Below are 14,174 nucleotides of genomic sequence, written 5' to 3'. Positions count from 1 at the left end.
CAGGTTAATTTCATTTCATTGTGGCAGTTTTGGTCGGTAGTTCGACCAAATGTCTGACACTTTTTTATACCTGTTGTGAAGTTTGCATGTGTCCTTAGATAAATGGTATAAGGTAATATACACTATGAAGATCATTAGCATATTCTTGTTACAGTCATATTTGTTGATTTACTTATTTCATTGTTGTTAAACTATTGTCAATTCCAGTGAGGTAAACCAATCAGCCAATCATATATCAGGTAAACCAATCAGCCAATCAAGTGTCAGAACTGTTGATTGCGAATAAATGGTGGAAAAAAGTGTTTCTTCATTTGCATTCTATTGTTTGCTCCATAGCTTTATTGCCTAAGCATATTTCAGCTCTTACAATCTTGTGGCTAACGATTTCAATGTACCGCAATTAATTAACATTAATCATTAAAAAAATAACAACTTGGATTGATGCAAGACCAATTAATATTTCTTGTATCATTTGAGTCTTGAGAAGAGAAAAAGTAACAACACCATTTATACTGTTGAATGTTATTGGAGCTTTTACAGATTAAGCTTATAAAATATAGTGTCAAAATTCATGAGTACAGACTAAATAGGACAAATTAATAAATACAAAATATTTCAGCAACTAATTGATGTCTTATGTCAATAAGGTCACCAGTCAGTGCTCAATTTTAACTGTTTTTTAACCAGGTTTTTAACCAGGTTTTCCGAAGGAAAAAACTGGTTAATAGATTGGCGAATGCGGGCGGGCTGGCTGGCTGGCTGGCTGGCGGGCTGGCTGGCGGGCTGGCGGGCGGGCAGAACAAGCTTGTCCGGGCCATAACTATGTCGTTCATTGTCAGATTTTAAAATCATTTGGCACATTTGTTCACCATCATTGGACGGTGTGTCGCGCGAAATAATTACGTCGATATCCAAGGTCAAGGTCACACTTTGAGTTCAAAGGTCAAAAATGGCCAAAAATGAGCTTGTCCTGGCCATAACTATGTCATTCATTGTGAGATTTTAAAATCATTTGGCACATTTGTTCACCATCATGGGACGGTGTGTCGCACGAAAGATTCACGTTAATATCTCCAATGTAAAGGTCGCCACGACTAAAAATAGATTTTTTTTTAAAAAAAACTTACAAAGGGGGTTAATTTTGTTTGTTCATTTCAAAAGTTCAGTTTGAGTTTTCTCCCTTTATCAGATTTTTTTTTCACAATGAAAACCTGGTTTTGTGACAATTTTGTCCCTTGTTTATTATTCAATTACCACATAAACTAATAGTTACTACTTAATTCTTTCAAAGTACATAATTATATGTTGCTGTGTTACATATTAATTGTTAAAATCAAAGTTTTGTTGCATCATAGTGACTGGCAGCTTTGTCTGTAGGACATGATATGTGGCATAAAAGTGACATGTTTCTGTCTGCAATATCAGGGAATATAAGAGCCTAATGAAGATTGGTGGCTGCTGTTACAGCTCATAAAACAAGAATTATCCCTGGTAATGTTTGCAGTGACACAATCACAGCAATAATTGTCTTTGTTTTATTGAGGTTAGCCATCACTGATTTCTTGCATTTTGTGTAGGTCTTGTATGGATTTTCCATGAATATATTTTTCCAGAGAAGATGAAAATTCTAATCCTTGCCCCCAAAAGTAGGTGATAGTAGACACACTTAATTTATATCTGCTGATGAGTTGTTTGGTGTCATTTGAGGGTGTATGGGTACACAGTATATAGATGGGTGTTGTTTAAGGGTCTCTACAGATCTTTCATGTCCAGATGAAAAGCCTCCTTCAATTCCCTATACCTTTGGTAAGAGGTCAAGGCCACTTTTCAAGGTCAACATACATTATTTTTCACTCTCTTTCTTTCATACCTTGAAGCATTTTAGAATTAACTGTAATAAGTCTTTACCATTCCTAGAAGATCACAGTGTACATGTAACATACATCTTCCATGCTCCTTGTTGAAAGGTCAAGGTCACATATCAAGCTCAAAAGCAACCTCCACACAGAGATATGATATGGTCCCCTGCATACCTCTATCATATGGTTGCTCCTGCTATATACCATGTGATGAAATGACTTATATATGCTTATCAGTGGAATAAATAATTGTATTGGGGAAAAAAAGATATCAGTGAACATTATAATTTCCTATTTTTATGTCCCCCACTATAGTAGTGGGGGACATATTGTCTTTGCCCTGTCTGTTGGTTGGTCTGTTGGTTGGTCTGTTGGTTGGTTTGCGCCAACTTTAACATTTGCAATAACTTTTGCATATTGAAGATAGCAACTTGATATTTGGCATGCATATGTATCTCATGGAGCTGCACATTTTGAGTGGTGAAAGGTCAAGGTCATCCTTCAAGGTCAAAGGTCAAATATATGGGTCAAAATCGCTCATTTAATGTACACTTTTGCAGTATTTCAATATTCAAGATAGCAACTTGATATTTGGCATGCATGTGTATCTCATGGAGCTGCACATTTTGAGTGGTGAAAGATCAAGGTCAAGGTCATCCTTTAAGGTCAGAGGTCAAAATTATGTGGACAAAATCGCTCATTTTATGAGTTCTTTTGCAATATTGAAGATAGCAACTTGATATTTGGCATGCATGTGTATCTCATGGAGCTGCACATTTTGAGTGGTGAAAGGTCAAGGTCATCCTTCAAGGTCAGAGGTCAAATATATGTGGCCCAAATCGCTTATTTTATGAATACTTTTGCAATATTGAAGATAGCAACTTGATATTTGGCATGCATGTGTATCTCATGGAGCTGCACATTTTGAGTGGTGAAAGGTCAAGGTCAAGGTCATCCTTCAAGGTCAAATATTTGGGTCAAAATTGCTCATGTAATGTCACTTCTGCAATATTGAAGCTAGCAATTTTATATTTAAAATGCATGTGTATCTCATGGAGCTGCACATTTTGAGTGGTGAAGGGTCAAGGTCAAGGTCATCCTTCAAGGTCAAACGTCATATAGGGGGACATTGTGTTTCACAAACACATCTTGTTTTAATGCAGTGAAAATCAATAAAATATACAATATGAGAAAACATACAGTACTTTTTCAGCAAGATCATCATTCTACCAGAGTCATTTGATTTTCCTTATAAAGATTTAGATTAATATCAATATATCATGCATTAAAGCTATTATGACATCTACTTCTGAGGAGATGTGCATATTATCAGCCGGTTCTCGTCGGATGATTTTTCACAGAGTTATGGCCCTTTGAAATTTTCCATTGTTCTTATAGTGCAATTCTTGTCCGAGTTATTTCTCAGCAACGTATTACGGGAATTCAATGAAACTTTATGGGAAGCTTCACTACCAACAGGAGATGTACATGTTATCAGCAGGTTATGGTTGGATGATTTTTCACAGAGTGATGGCCCTTTGAAATTTTCTATATACTGTACATATAGTGCAATTCTTGTCCGGGCTATTTCTCCCCAACTACTGACTGGAATACAATGAAGCTTTATGGGAAGCTTAACTATCTTGAGGAGATGCGCATGTTATTAGTGGGTTCTGGTTAGATGATTTATTTAGAGAGTTATGGCCCTTTGAAATGTTTAAGTTGCTGAACCATCCATCGTATTATTTTGTCCAAAGTTATGCCCCTCAAGATGTTTCCTTTTATCTGAATATATAGTGCAATATTGTTACAAAAAAACCTTTGGGGAGCATCACCCGTCTCCGATGGTTTCTTGTTCTGAAGGTTGCAGTAAGACTTAGGCTGCATGAATTATTTATTTTTAAGTTGGCAACTTGTTGTTAAATGATGTTTAGTGTATTAAGGTGCATTTTTAAAAATGAGGTTCTGGCCATCTGAAGTTATGACTCACTGTTGTATATATGCAAGAAATTTACTCACATATGGAGATATGTGGGGCCCTTAAAGTACAAAATAAATAATTGTGGATGCATTGCAAACATATAATTTAAACATTTTGTGTGACCTAAATTAGTCATTTGTCTGCTTTACTTGTACAAATTGGAATGGTGAGTTACTGCAGTCATGGCCAGTAATCATTAACATTTTGCTCAAACAGCTAATTGTGGTATTTGAAGTCTTTTGTGATTTGAATAAACTTCAACAATTGACTGTCCACATTTTAAGACTTTTACTTTCTGGGCTTGCTATACCAGATATAATGGAGGTAATTATGTTTAGGATGTCATATTTTGGCACCCATTAATGAATAACTTCCTGGAAAACAAATATCTTTTAGAAATTGCAAAAATGACATAAATTTATGTTAGCCTTCAAGCTTTGCCTTTCAGTTGGGTAGGTAATTGGGATTTCTCATAAATATTTCAATGTGTATAGCTCTGGCAATATGATTAATTTTTAAGGCTATTTTGTGGATAACTAGTTTTACATGATTCTATTTAACTCAAGCTTTAAAGCCACTTACAACAATATGATGATACAGAGGTATTGTTTACAACCCCACATCACCTTACCTTAATTTAAACTTGACCTTACTGTAACTAAGAATTAATTTAATGTACTGGCTTATAATACCAACTGGTGTATACCAAACACCTTGTCATTTTTTTAGAGGAATTAGGACATATTTGTAAATATGTGTAACTAATCTCTAGTTAGCCATGGAACTAACTTAATCACAGTTGCAGTAAATGAACTAATTTTATAACTGAAACAAATCAGCAAATGCTGAGGTTGAATAAAAGTAATCAACCTTTTACATTCCCCACATAGAGTTCTGTAAGATTTGCCTCCCTTGATAAAACAAATCAATAATGATGCTTGGTTTGCCTATAGAGGCACCATAATGTTTAGTTGATGAAATGCTGAATAAATAACAAACTCTGTTGAATTTGTTGGCTGACAGTTCACAGTTTAAGTCACGTTATTTTTGTATTTGGATATGTTTTCTAAATTTTATAAGTACAAAACAATGGCAACATTATAAGCCACTTTTGACAACAAAACTGTGTTTGCCATCATTATTTTTATGTCCCCCACTATAGTAGTGGGGGACATATTGTTTTTGCCCTGTCTGTCTGTTGGTCTGTTGGTCTGTCTGTTGGTCTGTTTGCGCCAACTTTAACATTTTGCAATAACTTTTGCTATATTGAAGATAGCAACTTCATATTTGGCATGCATGTGTATGAAGCTGCACATTTTGAGTGGTAAAAGGTCAAGGTCAAGGTAATCCTTCAAGGTCAGAGGTCAAATATATGTGGCCTTAATCGCTCATTTTATGAATACTTTTGCAATATTGAAGATAGCAACTTGATATTTGGCATGCATGTGTATCTCATGGAGCTGCACATTTAGAGTGGTGAAAGGTTAAGGTCAAGGTCATCCTTCAAGGTCAGAGGTCAATTATATGTGGCCAAAATCGCTCATTTTATGAATACTTTTGCAATATTGAAGATAGCAACTTGATATTTGGCATGCATGTGCATCTCATGGAGCTGCTCATTTTGAGTGGTGAAAGGTCAAGGTCAAGGTCATCCTTCAAGGTCAGAGGTCAAATATATGTGGCCCAAATCGCTTATTTTATGAATACTTTTGCAATATTGAAGATAGCAACTTGATATTTGGCATGCATGTGTATCTCATGGAGCTGCACATTTTGAGTGGTGAAAGGTCAAGGTCATCCTTCACAAGGTCAAGGTCATCCTACAATGTCAAACATCATATAGGGGGACATTGTGTTTCACAAACACATCTTGTTTATATATATTTTTCTGTTTTAGATAATAATTGTATGATTAACAAGAGCAATTAGAAAGGAACTTGGGTACACATGGGTCAGGGTTTTGGCAATAAGCATAATCATTATAACATTGATACCAATATCTACCAAACTGTATTTCTTACAAATACATTATGTAGACGTATGTAAACAGAGATTTTAATTACTAAATAATAGTTTGAAATTTGAAGAGGTATCCGGACAATCGCTCCAAAGGACAATCGCTCCTACGCTATATTTGACAGGGCAGACAGTCGCTCCTGTGATGTTTTGACAGGGCGGACAGTGTCTCCAACATTATTTTGCCAACCCGGACAATCTTTCCTACATTATTTTGTCAACCCGGACAGTCACTCGTTCATTATTTTGACTCCATGGCAAAAGGTAGGATACGCTAATAAAAGGTTGACACCTACAATTAACTGACAATTAAAATTGCCAACTTTTTAACAGGAAGCCGATTTAACATGAATGTGGTTTTGCGAATGGACTGTCCCCCCTGTCAAATTTAGCGTAGAAGCAATTGTCTGAAGGAGCGATTGTCCGGGATTCGTTTGAAGACCATGTAGCAAATGTGATGCTAAGGGAATCACCAGGGCTATTGATAAGTAAATGTGACTGTTGTGCAATACAGCTGTATTTTTAAAGTATCAAATTAACATTATATCATTCTTTAAAAAGTAATGAATAATCAAGTTGTTGTGTATTGTTTCTGTCATACATGTATTTATATATGTTTTTATTGCCTTTTTATGTTTCTTATCTTAATGCTGTTTTTTACATTAACCAGTTATTGTTCTTTTGTAAAAATGAGTTGATCTTATTTATATTTATGTTATGATTTTGATTTAAAAAAAGAGTAAATATTTGGTTCTTATTAAATAAATAGCAGAAAGTAGTACAAATACTCATACACTGGAGATGAAAACTGTTGCATACTGAATCGTAAGTAAATTCTTCATAGTAAAGTTGTTCGGCTTGAATTTTGGATGGCTCAAACATTTCTTGTAGTAGGAATAAAAGTGATTTTGTGATTATTTAAACATAATAAACCAAAACTTACTGGATACATTTGCAGAGAGTAGTACCCACTATAGAACTGCATGTAGGGAGACTTGTTTTGGATTAATCAATAATTTATTGCGTCATGATAATTTCTAAAATGGGGAATTTGCATGCAAATTGTCTATTATGAATTTTATTTTCTGCTGCAACACCAGTTTCTAATCATATGCCCTTAAGAGTATAACACTCAAGGGTACAGATTATATGGAATGGGTTATATTGATATATTGCAGTCAGTGTTTCCTAAACTATTAATATTATGTTTTATGTTGCATGTATGCCATTATTACTCGTGTGGAAAATTGCTGTCAGAAAAAATGGTTTTGTATTTGTATATTTATTGTTTGTTTGCTATATATTTCTCTGGAGTCTGTTTTAATATCCAGAACCTAATATTTTATTTGAGCTATTGCATATTATCTTGGTTGATATATCACAAGTATTATTTGCAGTCTAAAGTCGATACAACACAATAGTAAATGGAGATACGGAATTGTTTCTTGTGCTGCATCCTTTGAAGTATGGCATCTTTTACATTTTGAAGCATGCTGTATGTCATGTTGTATTATTACTTCTCTGCTGATGGGATGAAAGATTTTTGTTTTATTGAATTAGTTATTGTGCATGAGTTAAGGGCAAAGTAATATATTGAGAGAAAAGTAATATATTTTTGTACATGTGTACGTGGTAATGACATAAGTTACAATGTCAAGGTTATTGGAATGAAATGTCAAAAATTAAACCTGCAGTAGAAATTGGCCTGTAGGAAATTGGCCATCTCATTTTTTTATAATATAATTTAAATTGAGTTGTGAAAGGAACAAAAGGCAACTTAAATAATTATTCAGTATTTAATGAGGACAAAAATATGATTTTAATTTGTACAGATTACAGTACAGCCAAAGCGGAACAAACGTATTTCGCGATCCGCGGCGGCAAGGCGAAACGAGTCGATGCCGCGTCAGTCGTTGAAGCAGCGTCAGTATGCGGCGGCAAGTCGCATTTCGCCGCGAAACTTCGCATCTGTCCGCCGAGGCATGCTGCGATCCGCGGCATGATGCCGAGTCGATCCGCGGCATTATGCCGAGTCAATGCGCATCATGAAATAAAAATCTTTTTAAAATTATTAGTTACATGTAGTTAACAAATTTTGAAAGAACAATTATAATAATAATTAAAATCATAATAAATTTATTGTGCGCGATTTGTATTATCATATACATGTAAGCATAGTTAATGTGTCTGGCCAATTAAGTTTCTTTCCCGCCCGTAGTGTATGTATTTCACACATAAACAAGGTCACGTAATTATGATTGCGCACATACAAGTGGTCAATGCTCCAGCATATGGTGGATTTATAAATTAATTGCATGTTGATTCTGCTATTATATTTTAGCTGAGAAAATTAGCAGTTTGAAGCCACATCAATAATCAAGACGGTGACGACGAATTTGTTGTTTTGTTAATTATCATCTTATTATAACTATTGTTTGAATATGCGTATATAAACACGTTTTATTTTGTTCATATTATACAGTTAATATCGGTACTAATTACCCGATAATCCCGTATATTCCAGTTTTAAAGCAAATGCTGGTAAATATTTACGATACACAAACATTCTCGATATTTCCTTAAGTATCAAATACATTTTGGCATGTGTTACTATTTATAGAGATGATGAAATAACGTCTAATCGGGGCGTTTTTTTCCCCACTGAACACGCGATTTACGCCTGACGTGATGTTCATGTATTTATACAACACAAAATACACCCAAACTTTCCAAACGACGTTCTACATGTCTGCATAATTTTCGCACGCTTTTTATGAAACAAAGGATATTTTAGCACTGTTTATTTGACGCTAGAATTTGCCAAAGGACGCGTTAGCATTAAAATTCGGAAGTGTGTTTCGGATTACAAATTTAATAATGATAATCGAACGAAACATAAACAGTTGCGCGTAATTAATTCTACGCTACACATACATGTATGTACATGTAGGTGGATATCTTTTCACTCGATCCGCCGCGTACGTATGCGGCGGATTTACTCCGCGAAAGTACGCGAGGTTAATACAGACTCGGCGTCGTTGCACGGATCGATGCCGAGTGCCACGGCGATACGCCGCGTGAACACACGATTCGGCCGCCGCGGACTAATAATCTGGCCGTGGCGTAGCCGCGGATTTTGTTTGTGCCGCTTTGGCTGTACTGTATATAATATGTTGTCAAGCTTGTCAATATCTTTTATTAACCAGCAACTTAAAAAGATCGGGGGCATATTGTTTTTGGCCTGTCTGTCTGTCATTCATTCATTGTATGTGTGTGTCACAAAATTTTAACCAAAACTTAAATCTTTTGTTAAAGTTTGGTCATAACTTTTTGAATATTGAAGATAGCAACTTCATATTTGGCATGCATGTGTATCTCATGGAGCTGCACATTTTAAGTGGTGAAAGGTCAAGGTCATCCTTTAAGGTCAAAAGTCAAAAAATACAATCCAAGAGAAGTAATAAGCTTTAAAAGGGAGATGATTTCTAAACAAGCCAAATGATATATTGAAATTTTATTTCAAAGCGGCGCATTAGGGGGCATTGTGTTTTTGACAAACACATCTCATGTTTCGTAAGTCCTTATCCTTTCTGTTTGTACAGATGGTGGTCACAGCCAGGAGCCTTCGAGTTTTAGGTCTGGCTGCCCAAAGGGAGATAAACCCAATCAAGACAAGCTATCGATCGGTCATTCACAATCGTGTGTCACAATCGGCAAGGTTTGAACAGCGTAGAAAGATGTCAGTGAAGATTGGAAACCTGAAGTTCTTAAAGTAAGCTGTAGTTAGGTGTTACATGGCTTTTTTGCCTTTTAGAGTATGGTCATTTTTCACAAATTTTAGAAGTAAGCAACTAACATTTTTCACAATTTTAAGAAGTTTGTGAAGCAAATGCTCATAATTTTAAAAATGTTTCTGGCTAAACAGAAAGGTAAGAAGTCACATTAATTCAAACATTACAAAAGCTTTGGATAACACTTTAGTTTTTTAGGTTCTCAGGTGAACAACCTCTGCCCTTTTTATATGCCCGTTAAAAACAGGACGTATTATTGTTTCACCATTGGTGGGCAGGTGGCGGGCGGGTGGGCTGCGAGTTGCATCCACAGCAGTGTCCGCTCTCCAATTTAAGTAGTTTTCATCCGATCTTCACCAAACTTGGTCAGAAGTTGTATCTAGACAATATCTAGGTCAAGTTTGAATATGGGTCATGCCGGGTCAAAAGCTAGGTCACGGGGTCACTTAAATGCATTTCAAGGATTAAGCATGGTGTCCGCTCTTTAATTGAAGTAGATTTCATCTGATCTTCACCAAACTTAGTCAGAAATTGTATCTTGACAATATCTAGGTCAAGTTCGAATATGAGTCATGCCGGGTCAAAAACTAGGTCACGGGGTTGATTAGTGAATTTCAAGGATTAAGCATGGTGTTCACTCTCTTATTGAAGTAGATTTCATCAGATCTTCTCCAAACATGGTCAGAAGTTGTATCTCGACAATATCTAGGTCACGTTTTAATATGGGTCATGCGGGGTAAAAAACTAGGTCAGGGGGTTCACTAAGTGCATTTCAAGGATTTAGCATTGTGTCCGCTCTCTAATTGAAGCAGTTTTCATCGGATCTTCAGCAAACTTGCATGGTCAGAAGTTGTATCTAGACAATATCTAGGTCAAGTTTGAATATGGGTCATGCTGGGTCAAAAACTAGGTCATGGGATCACTTAGTTCATTTCAAAGATTAAGCATGGTGTCCGCTCTCTAATTGAAGTATTTTTCATCTAATCTTCAACAAACTTGGTCAGAAGTTGTGTCTAAATGATATCTTGGTCAAGTTCAAATATGGGTCATTCCGAGTCTAAAACTAGGTCACGAGGTCACTTAGTGCATTACAAGCATTTAGCATGTTGTCCGCTCTCTAATTGAAGTAGTTTTCATCCGATTTTCCCCAAATTTGGTCAGAAGTCTAGATGATATGTAGGTCAAGTTCAAATATGGGTCATGGTAAAGTTATCAAGTTGTCCAAAACCTTCAAATGGGCGTATCTTGTGACAGTTTGGCACTCTTGTTTCCTTTAGAATGACAATTTAAGACATTAAGTCTTATCAAATACTTAGATGTAAGCATTTAAAGCCGCCAAATTGTTCCCTTAATGTGTAAAAGACAGCCACAAAGTGTGTGTGTAAATGTCATCAGACATTTATACTGCCGTCTTGGATTAATGAACACAATTAATGCACTGACCTTTTGGTATCTATGTCCCAGAGCAATTTGACACAGAAGCAGGGTTCGACATTGACTTTTTTTACAGCAAGACCATCGGACCAGCTCTTAAAATTGACTAGCCTGAATCCGATGTCTACTAGACCATAAATGACAGGACAAATAAACACAATTGTGTCATGTAACTGTTTAATCAGGATTTATCAGTAAATTATCAGTGAACACCAAAAAGTTATTTTGATGCAAAGAGTAAAATGTTTTTGCTTTTCTTCGTCAAGCTCAAGCCATGGGAACTCGATTTTCCAGTTAGGATAAAATTGACGTTTTCGTTTTTCTTCATATTTACGTTTCCTGTCAGTTTTACCGTCGGATTCTTCTTTATTAACTGATTTGTCAGACGACAATCTGAACTTGAACAAAGCCATTCTTTAAATTACAATCTCTCGTCTGCTACGCCAAAATGTTTGCATTAATGATACCGATTTTTGATAGAAGTCGTACAAAAATGCTTTAAAGTTTTACGACACTGCAGAAAACCATAAACATTCATGACAACTTGACCAATGGAAAAAGCAATTTCTGCGGGAAGCACTCCTTCGCGTCTAAAAATAGTGATGAATCATGTGAATACTCCGCGTTTATTTAGTTTTGTTCTGATGTAAATAATGGATATGAGAGTAATTTTACACATTAAGAAAAAAAGGTTTTAACAGCACTTAGTTATAGTTCTATGAATCAGTATAGATTTTTTATGTACGACCAGTCGTACAAGCTAGCCCGCAGATTTACTAGCCCGACCCCGGATCTTACTAGACAATGTCTGTTGGACGTGCCTTAGTGTCGAACCCTGAGAAGACATTAAATAATGCTGTGAGGAACATCATACCCTGTTGTTACTGCAATTAAATTTGGGCTGTGGTCTGTGAATAGGGGGTTTAATGCATGAGCGTAAAGTGTGGTCCCAGATTAGCCTGTGCAGTCTACACAGGCTAATGAGGGACAACACTTTCCACCTTAACTGCATTTTTGCTAAGAAGAGACTTGCTTTTAAAGGAAAGTGTTGTCCCTGTCGTCGGGCTTTTTTTCTGATTTTTCAGCGTTAAATTCTTGGATTATAGACCCACCAATGTAAAAAAATAATTTGTTATTTATAATAAGCATAGTAGTGAATTCACATAATTGTGCATTTGTCATGGTTGGCCAATTAAATGATAACTTAAAAACTATCTTTAACAACATTGATTGTTCACCAAAATTAGAACTTAAACAACAATAGTAGGTCAGAACTATTTTTATGCTCTCCCAAAATGTTTGTGGGGAGCATATAGTCGCCACTTCGTCTGTCTGTGTGTGTGTCCGTCCGTCCGTGCACAATTTTTGTCCGGGCTATTTCTCAGCAATTAATGACCGGAATTCAATGAAACTTAATGGGAAGCTTCACTACCAACAGAAGATGTGCATATTATCAGCCGGTAATGGTCGGATGATTTTTCACAGAGTTATGGCCCTTTGAAATTTTCTATAAACTGTACATATAGTGCAATTCTTGTTCCCCCATCTACTGACTGGAATTCAATGAAGCTTTATGGGAAGCTTAACTACCTTGAGGAGATGCACATGGTATTTGTGGGTTCTGGGTAGATGATTTATTTAGAGAGTTATGGCCCTTTGAAATTTTTAAGTTATTAAACCATCCATCGTATTATTTTGTCCAAAGTTATGCCCCTCCAGACGTTTCCTTTTATCTGAATATATAAGTGCAATATTGTGACAAAAAAAACACTTTGGGGAGCATCACCCGTCGCTGACGGTTTCTTTTTTTTAAATCAATTTCTTGTCACTTTTTTTTCATATTGTCTCTATGAGAATTTCTGCTTATTAAGCCTTTACCACTTGGATACTTTTTTTGACACATTTGTAGTCCCATAGAAACTTGAATTTAGTTAAATACCTTTCTTACTAGATTTCAGTTGTTTTAAAGGCTTCATTTCCAATTCTTAGTAACTGAAGAGCAGCAAACAGCATATAACCTGAACAGACTGCAAGTAACTCGCAGGCTGTTCTGGTTTTATGCTGGTTGCAAAAGCCATTTTCACTTTGTTTCTTATAAGGGAAAGGGTTAAGGTCAACGCGTATGATTTAAACTCAATATGTTTAAATGCATTAAATGGTCTCTGTTTTGTTATTTGAGTTGTACATAAAGAATTATATAGAACTTTCTTAATTTATGATGTAGCATTTTGAACAGTATTGCAGTCATATCACAACATCGGTTGACCTTCTCACACTTATTTAACTTTTTATACCTCCATTACCATTGGTAATAGGGGCTATTTAGGAGTCACTTTGTCTGTCGGTCTGTCCAGAAAATGTCATCAGATCTTCACCAAACTTCGTCAGAAGTTGTCTCTAGATGATGTCTAGGTCATGTTTGAATATGACACATGCCGGGTCAAAAACTAGGTCACAAGGTCACTTAGTGCATGTTGAACCGAAAGTTTGTCTGGACCATAACTCACAGTCATGCGAAAGAATTACGTCGACATCTGCAACGTCAAGGTCACACTTTGAGTTCAAAGGTCAAAAATGGCCATAAATGATCTTGTCCAGGCCATAACTATGTCATTCATTGTGAGATTTTAAAATTACTCTGTACATATGTTCACAATCATTTGACGTTGTGTGTCATGCGAAAGAATTATGTCAATATCTCAAAGTTCAAGGTTACACTTGGAGTTCAAAAGTCCAAAATGGCGCTAAATGAGCTTGTCGGGTCATAACTATGTCATTCATTGTGACATTTTAAAATGACTCTGTACATTAATTTTGCTCACAGTCATTGGATGGCGTGTAATGTGAAAGAATTCAAGAGTTCAAAGGTCAAAATGGCCATAAATGATAATGGCATAATAATTCTTGAAAATCACCATAAATTAGCTTCTCTTGTTTTGTAAAGACAGCATGCAAAATATTCTGTGTCAATGCAGCATGTGTGGGTATACATCACGTCTGTGACAAAGCTCTAGTTATCAGCTCAACTGAGCACAATGTGCTTATGGAGAGCTTTCGTCTGTCATCTTTCCCGCTTTGTCTGTAGTGTTTTCA

At 35.9% G+C, this 14,174-nt stretch overlaps 1 protein-coding gene across 11 annotated transcripts in view; it reads left to right on the top strand.

Moving 5' to 3' along the window:
• Nucleotides 1-14,174, top strand: part of LOC127867914 (NAD(P)H-hydrate epimerase-like) — a 124,071-nt gene that overhangs the window by 61,540 nt on the left and 48,357 nt on the right. For 9 of the 11 annotated variants that reach the window (XM_052409431.1, XM_052409432.1, XM_052409433.1 and 6 more), the window contains exon 2: nucleotides 9,459-9,628. In XM_052409431.1, the coding sequence (XP_052265391.1) occupies nucleotides 9,459-9,628 (170 nt within the window). Of the gene's footprint in view, nucleotides 1-220; nucleotides 261-9,458; nucleotides 9,629-14,174 lie in introns of those variants that run through there. The other 2 variants (XM_052409434.1, XM_052409439.1) reach the window with 2 other exon arrangements.

Source organism: Dreissena polymorpha, chromosome 2, assembly GCF_020536995.1.
Source record: "Dreissena polymorpha isolate Duluth1 chromosome 2, UMN_Dpol_1.0, whole genome shotgun sequence".
NCBI lineage: Eukaryota > Metazoa > Mollusca > Bivalvia > Myida > Dreissenidae > Dreissena > Dreissena polymorpha.
Note: the sequence above shows the minus strand (reverse complement) of the source record. Positions and strands in the feature narration are given on the sequence as shown.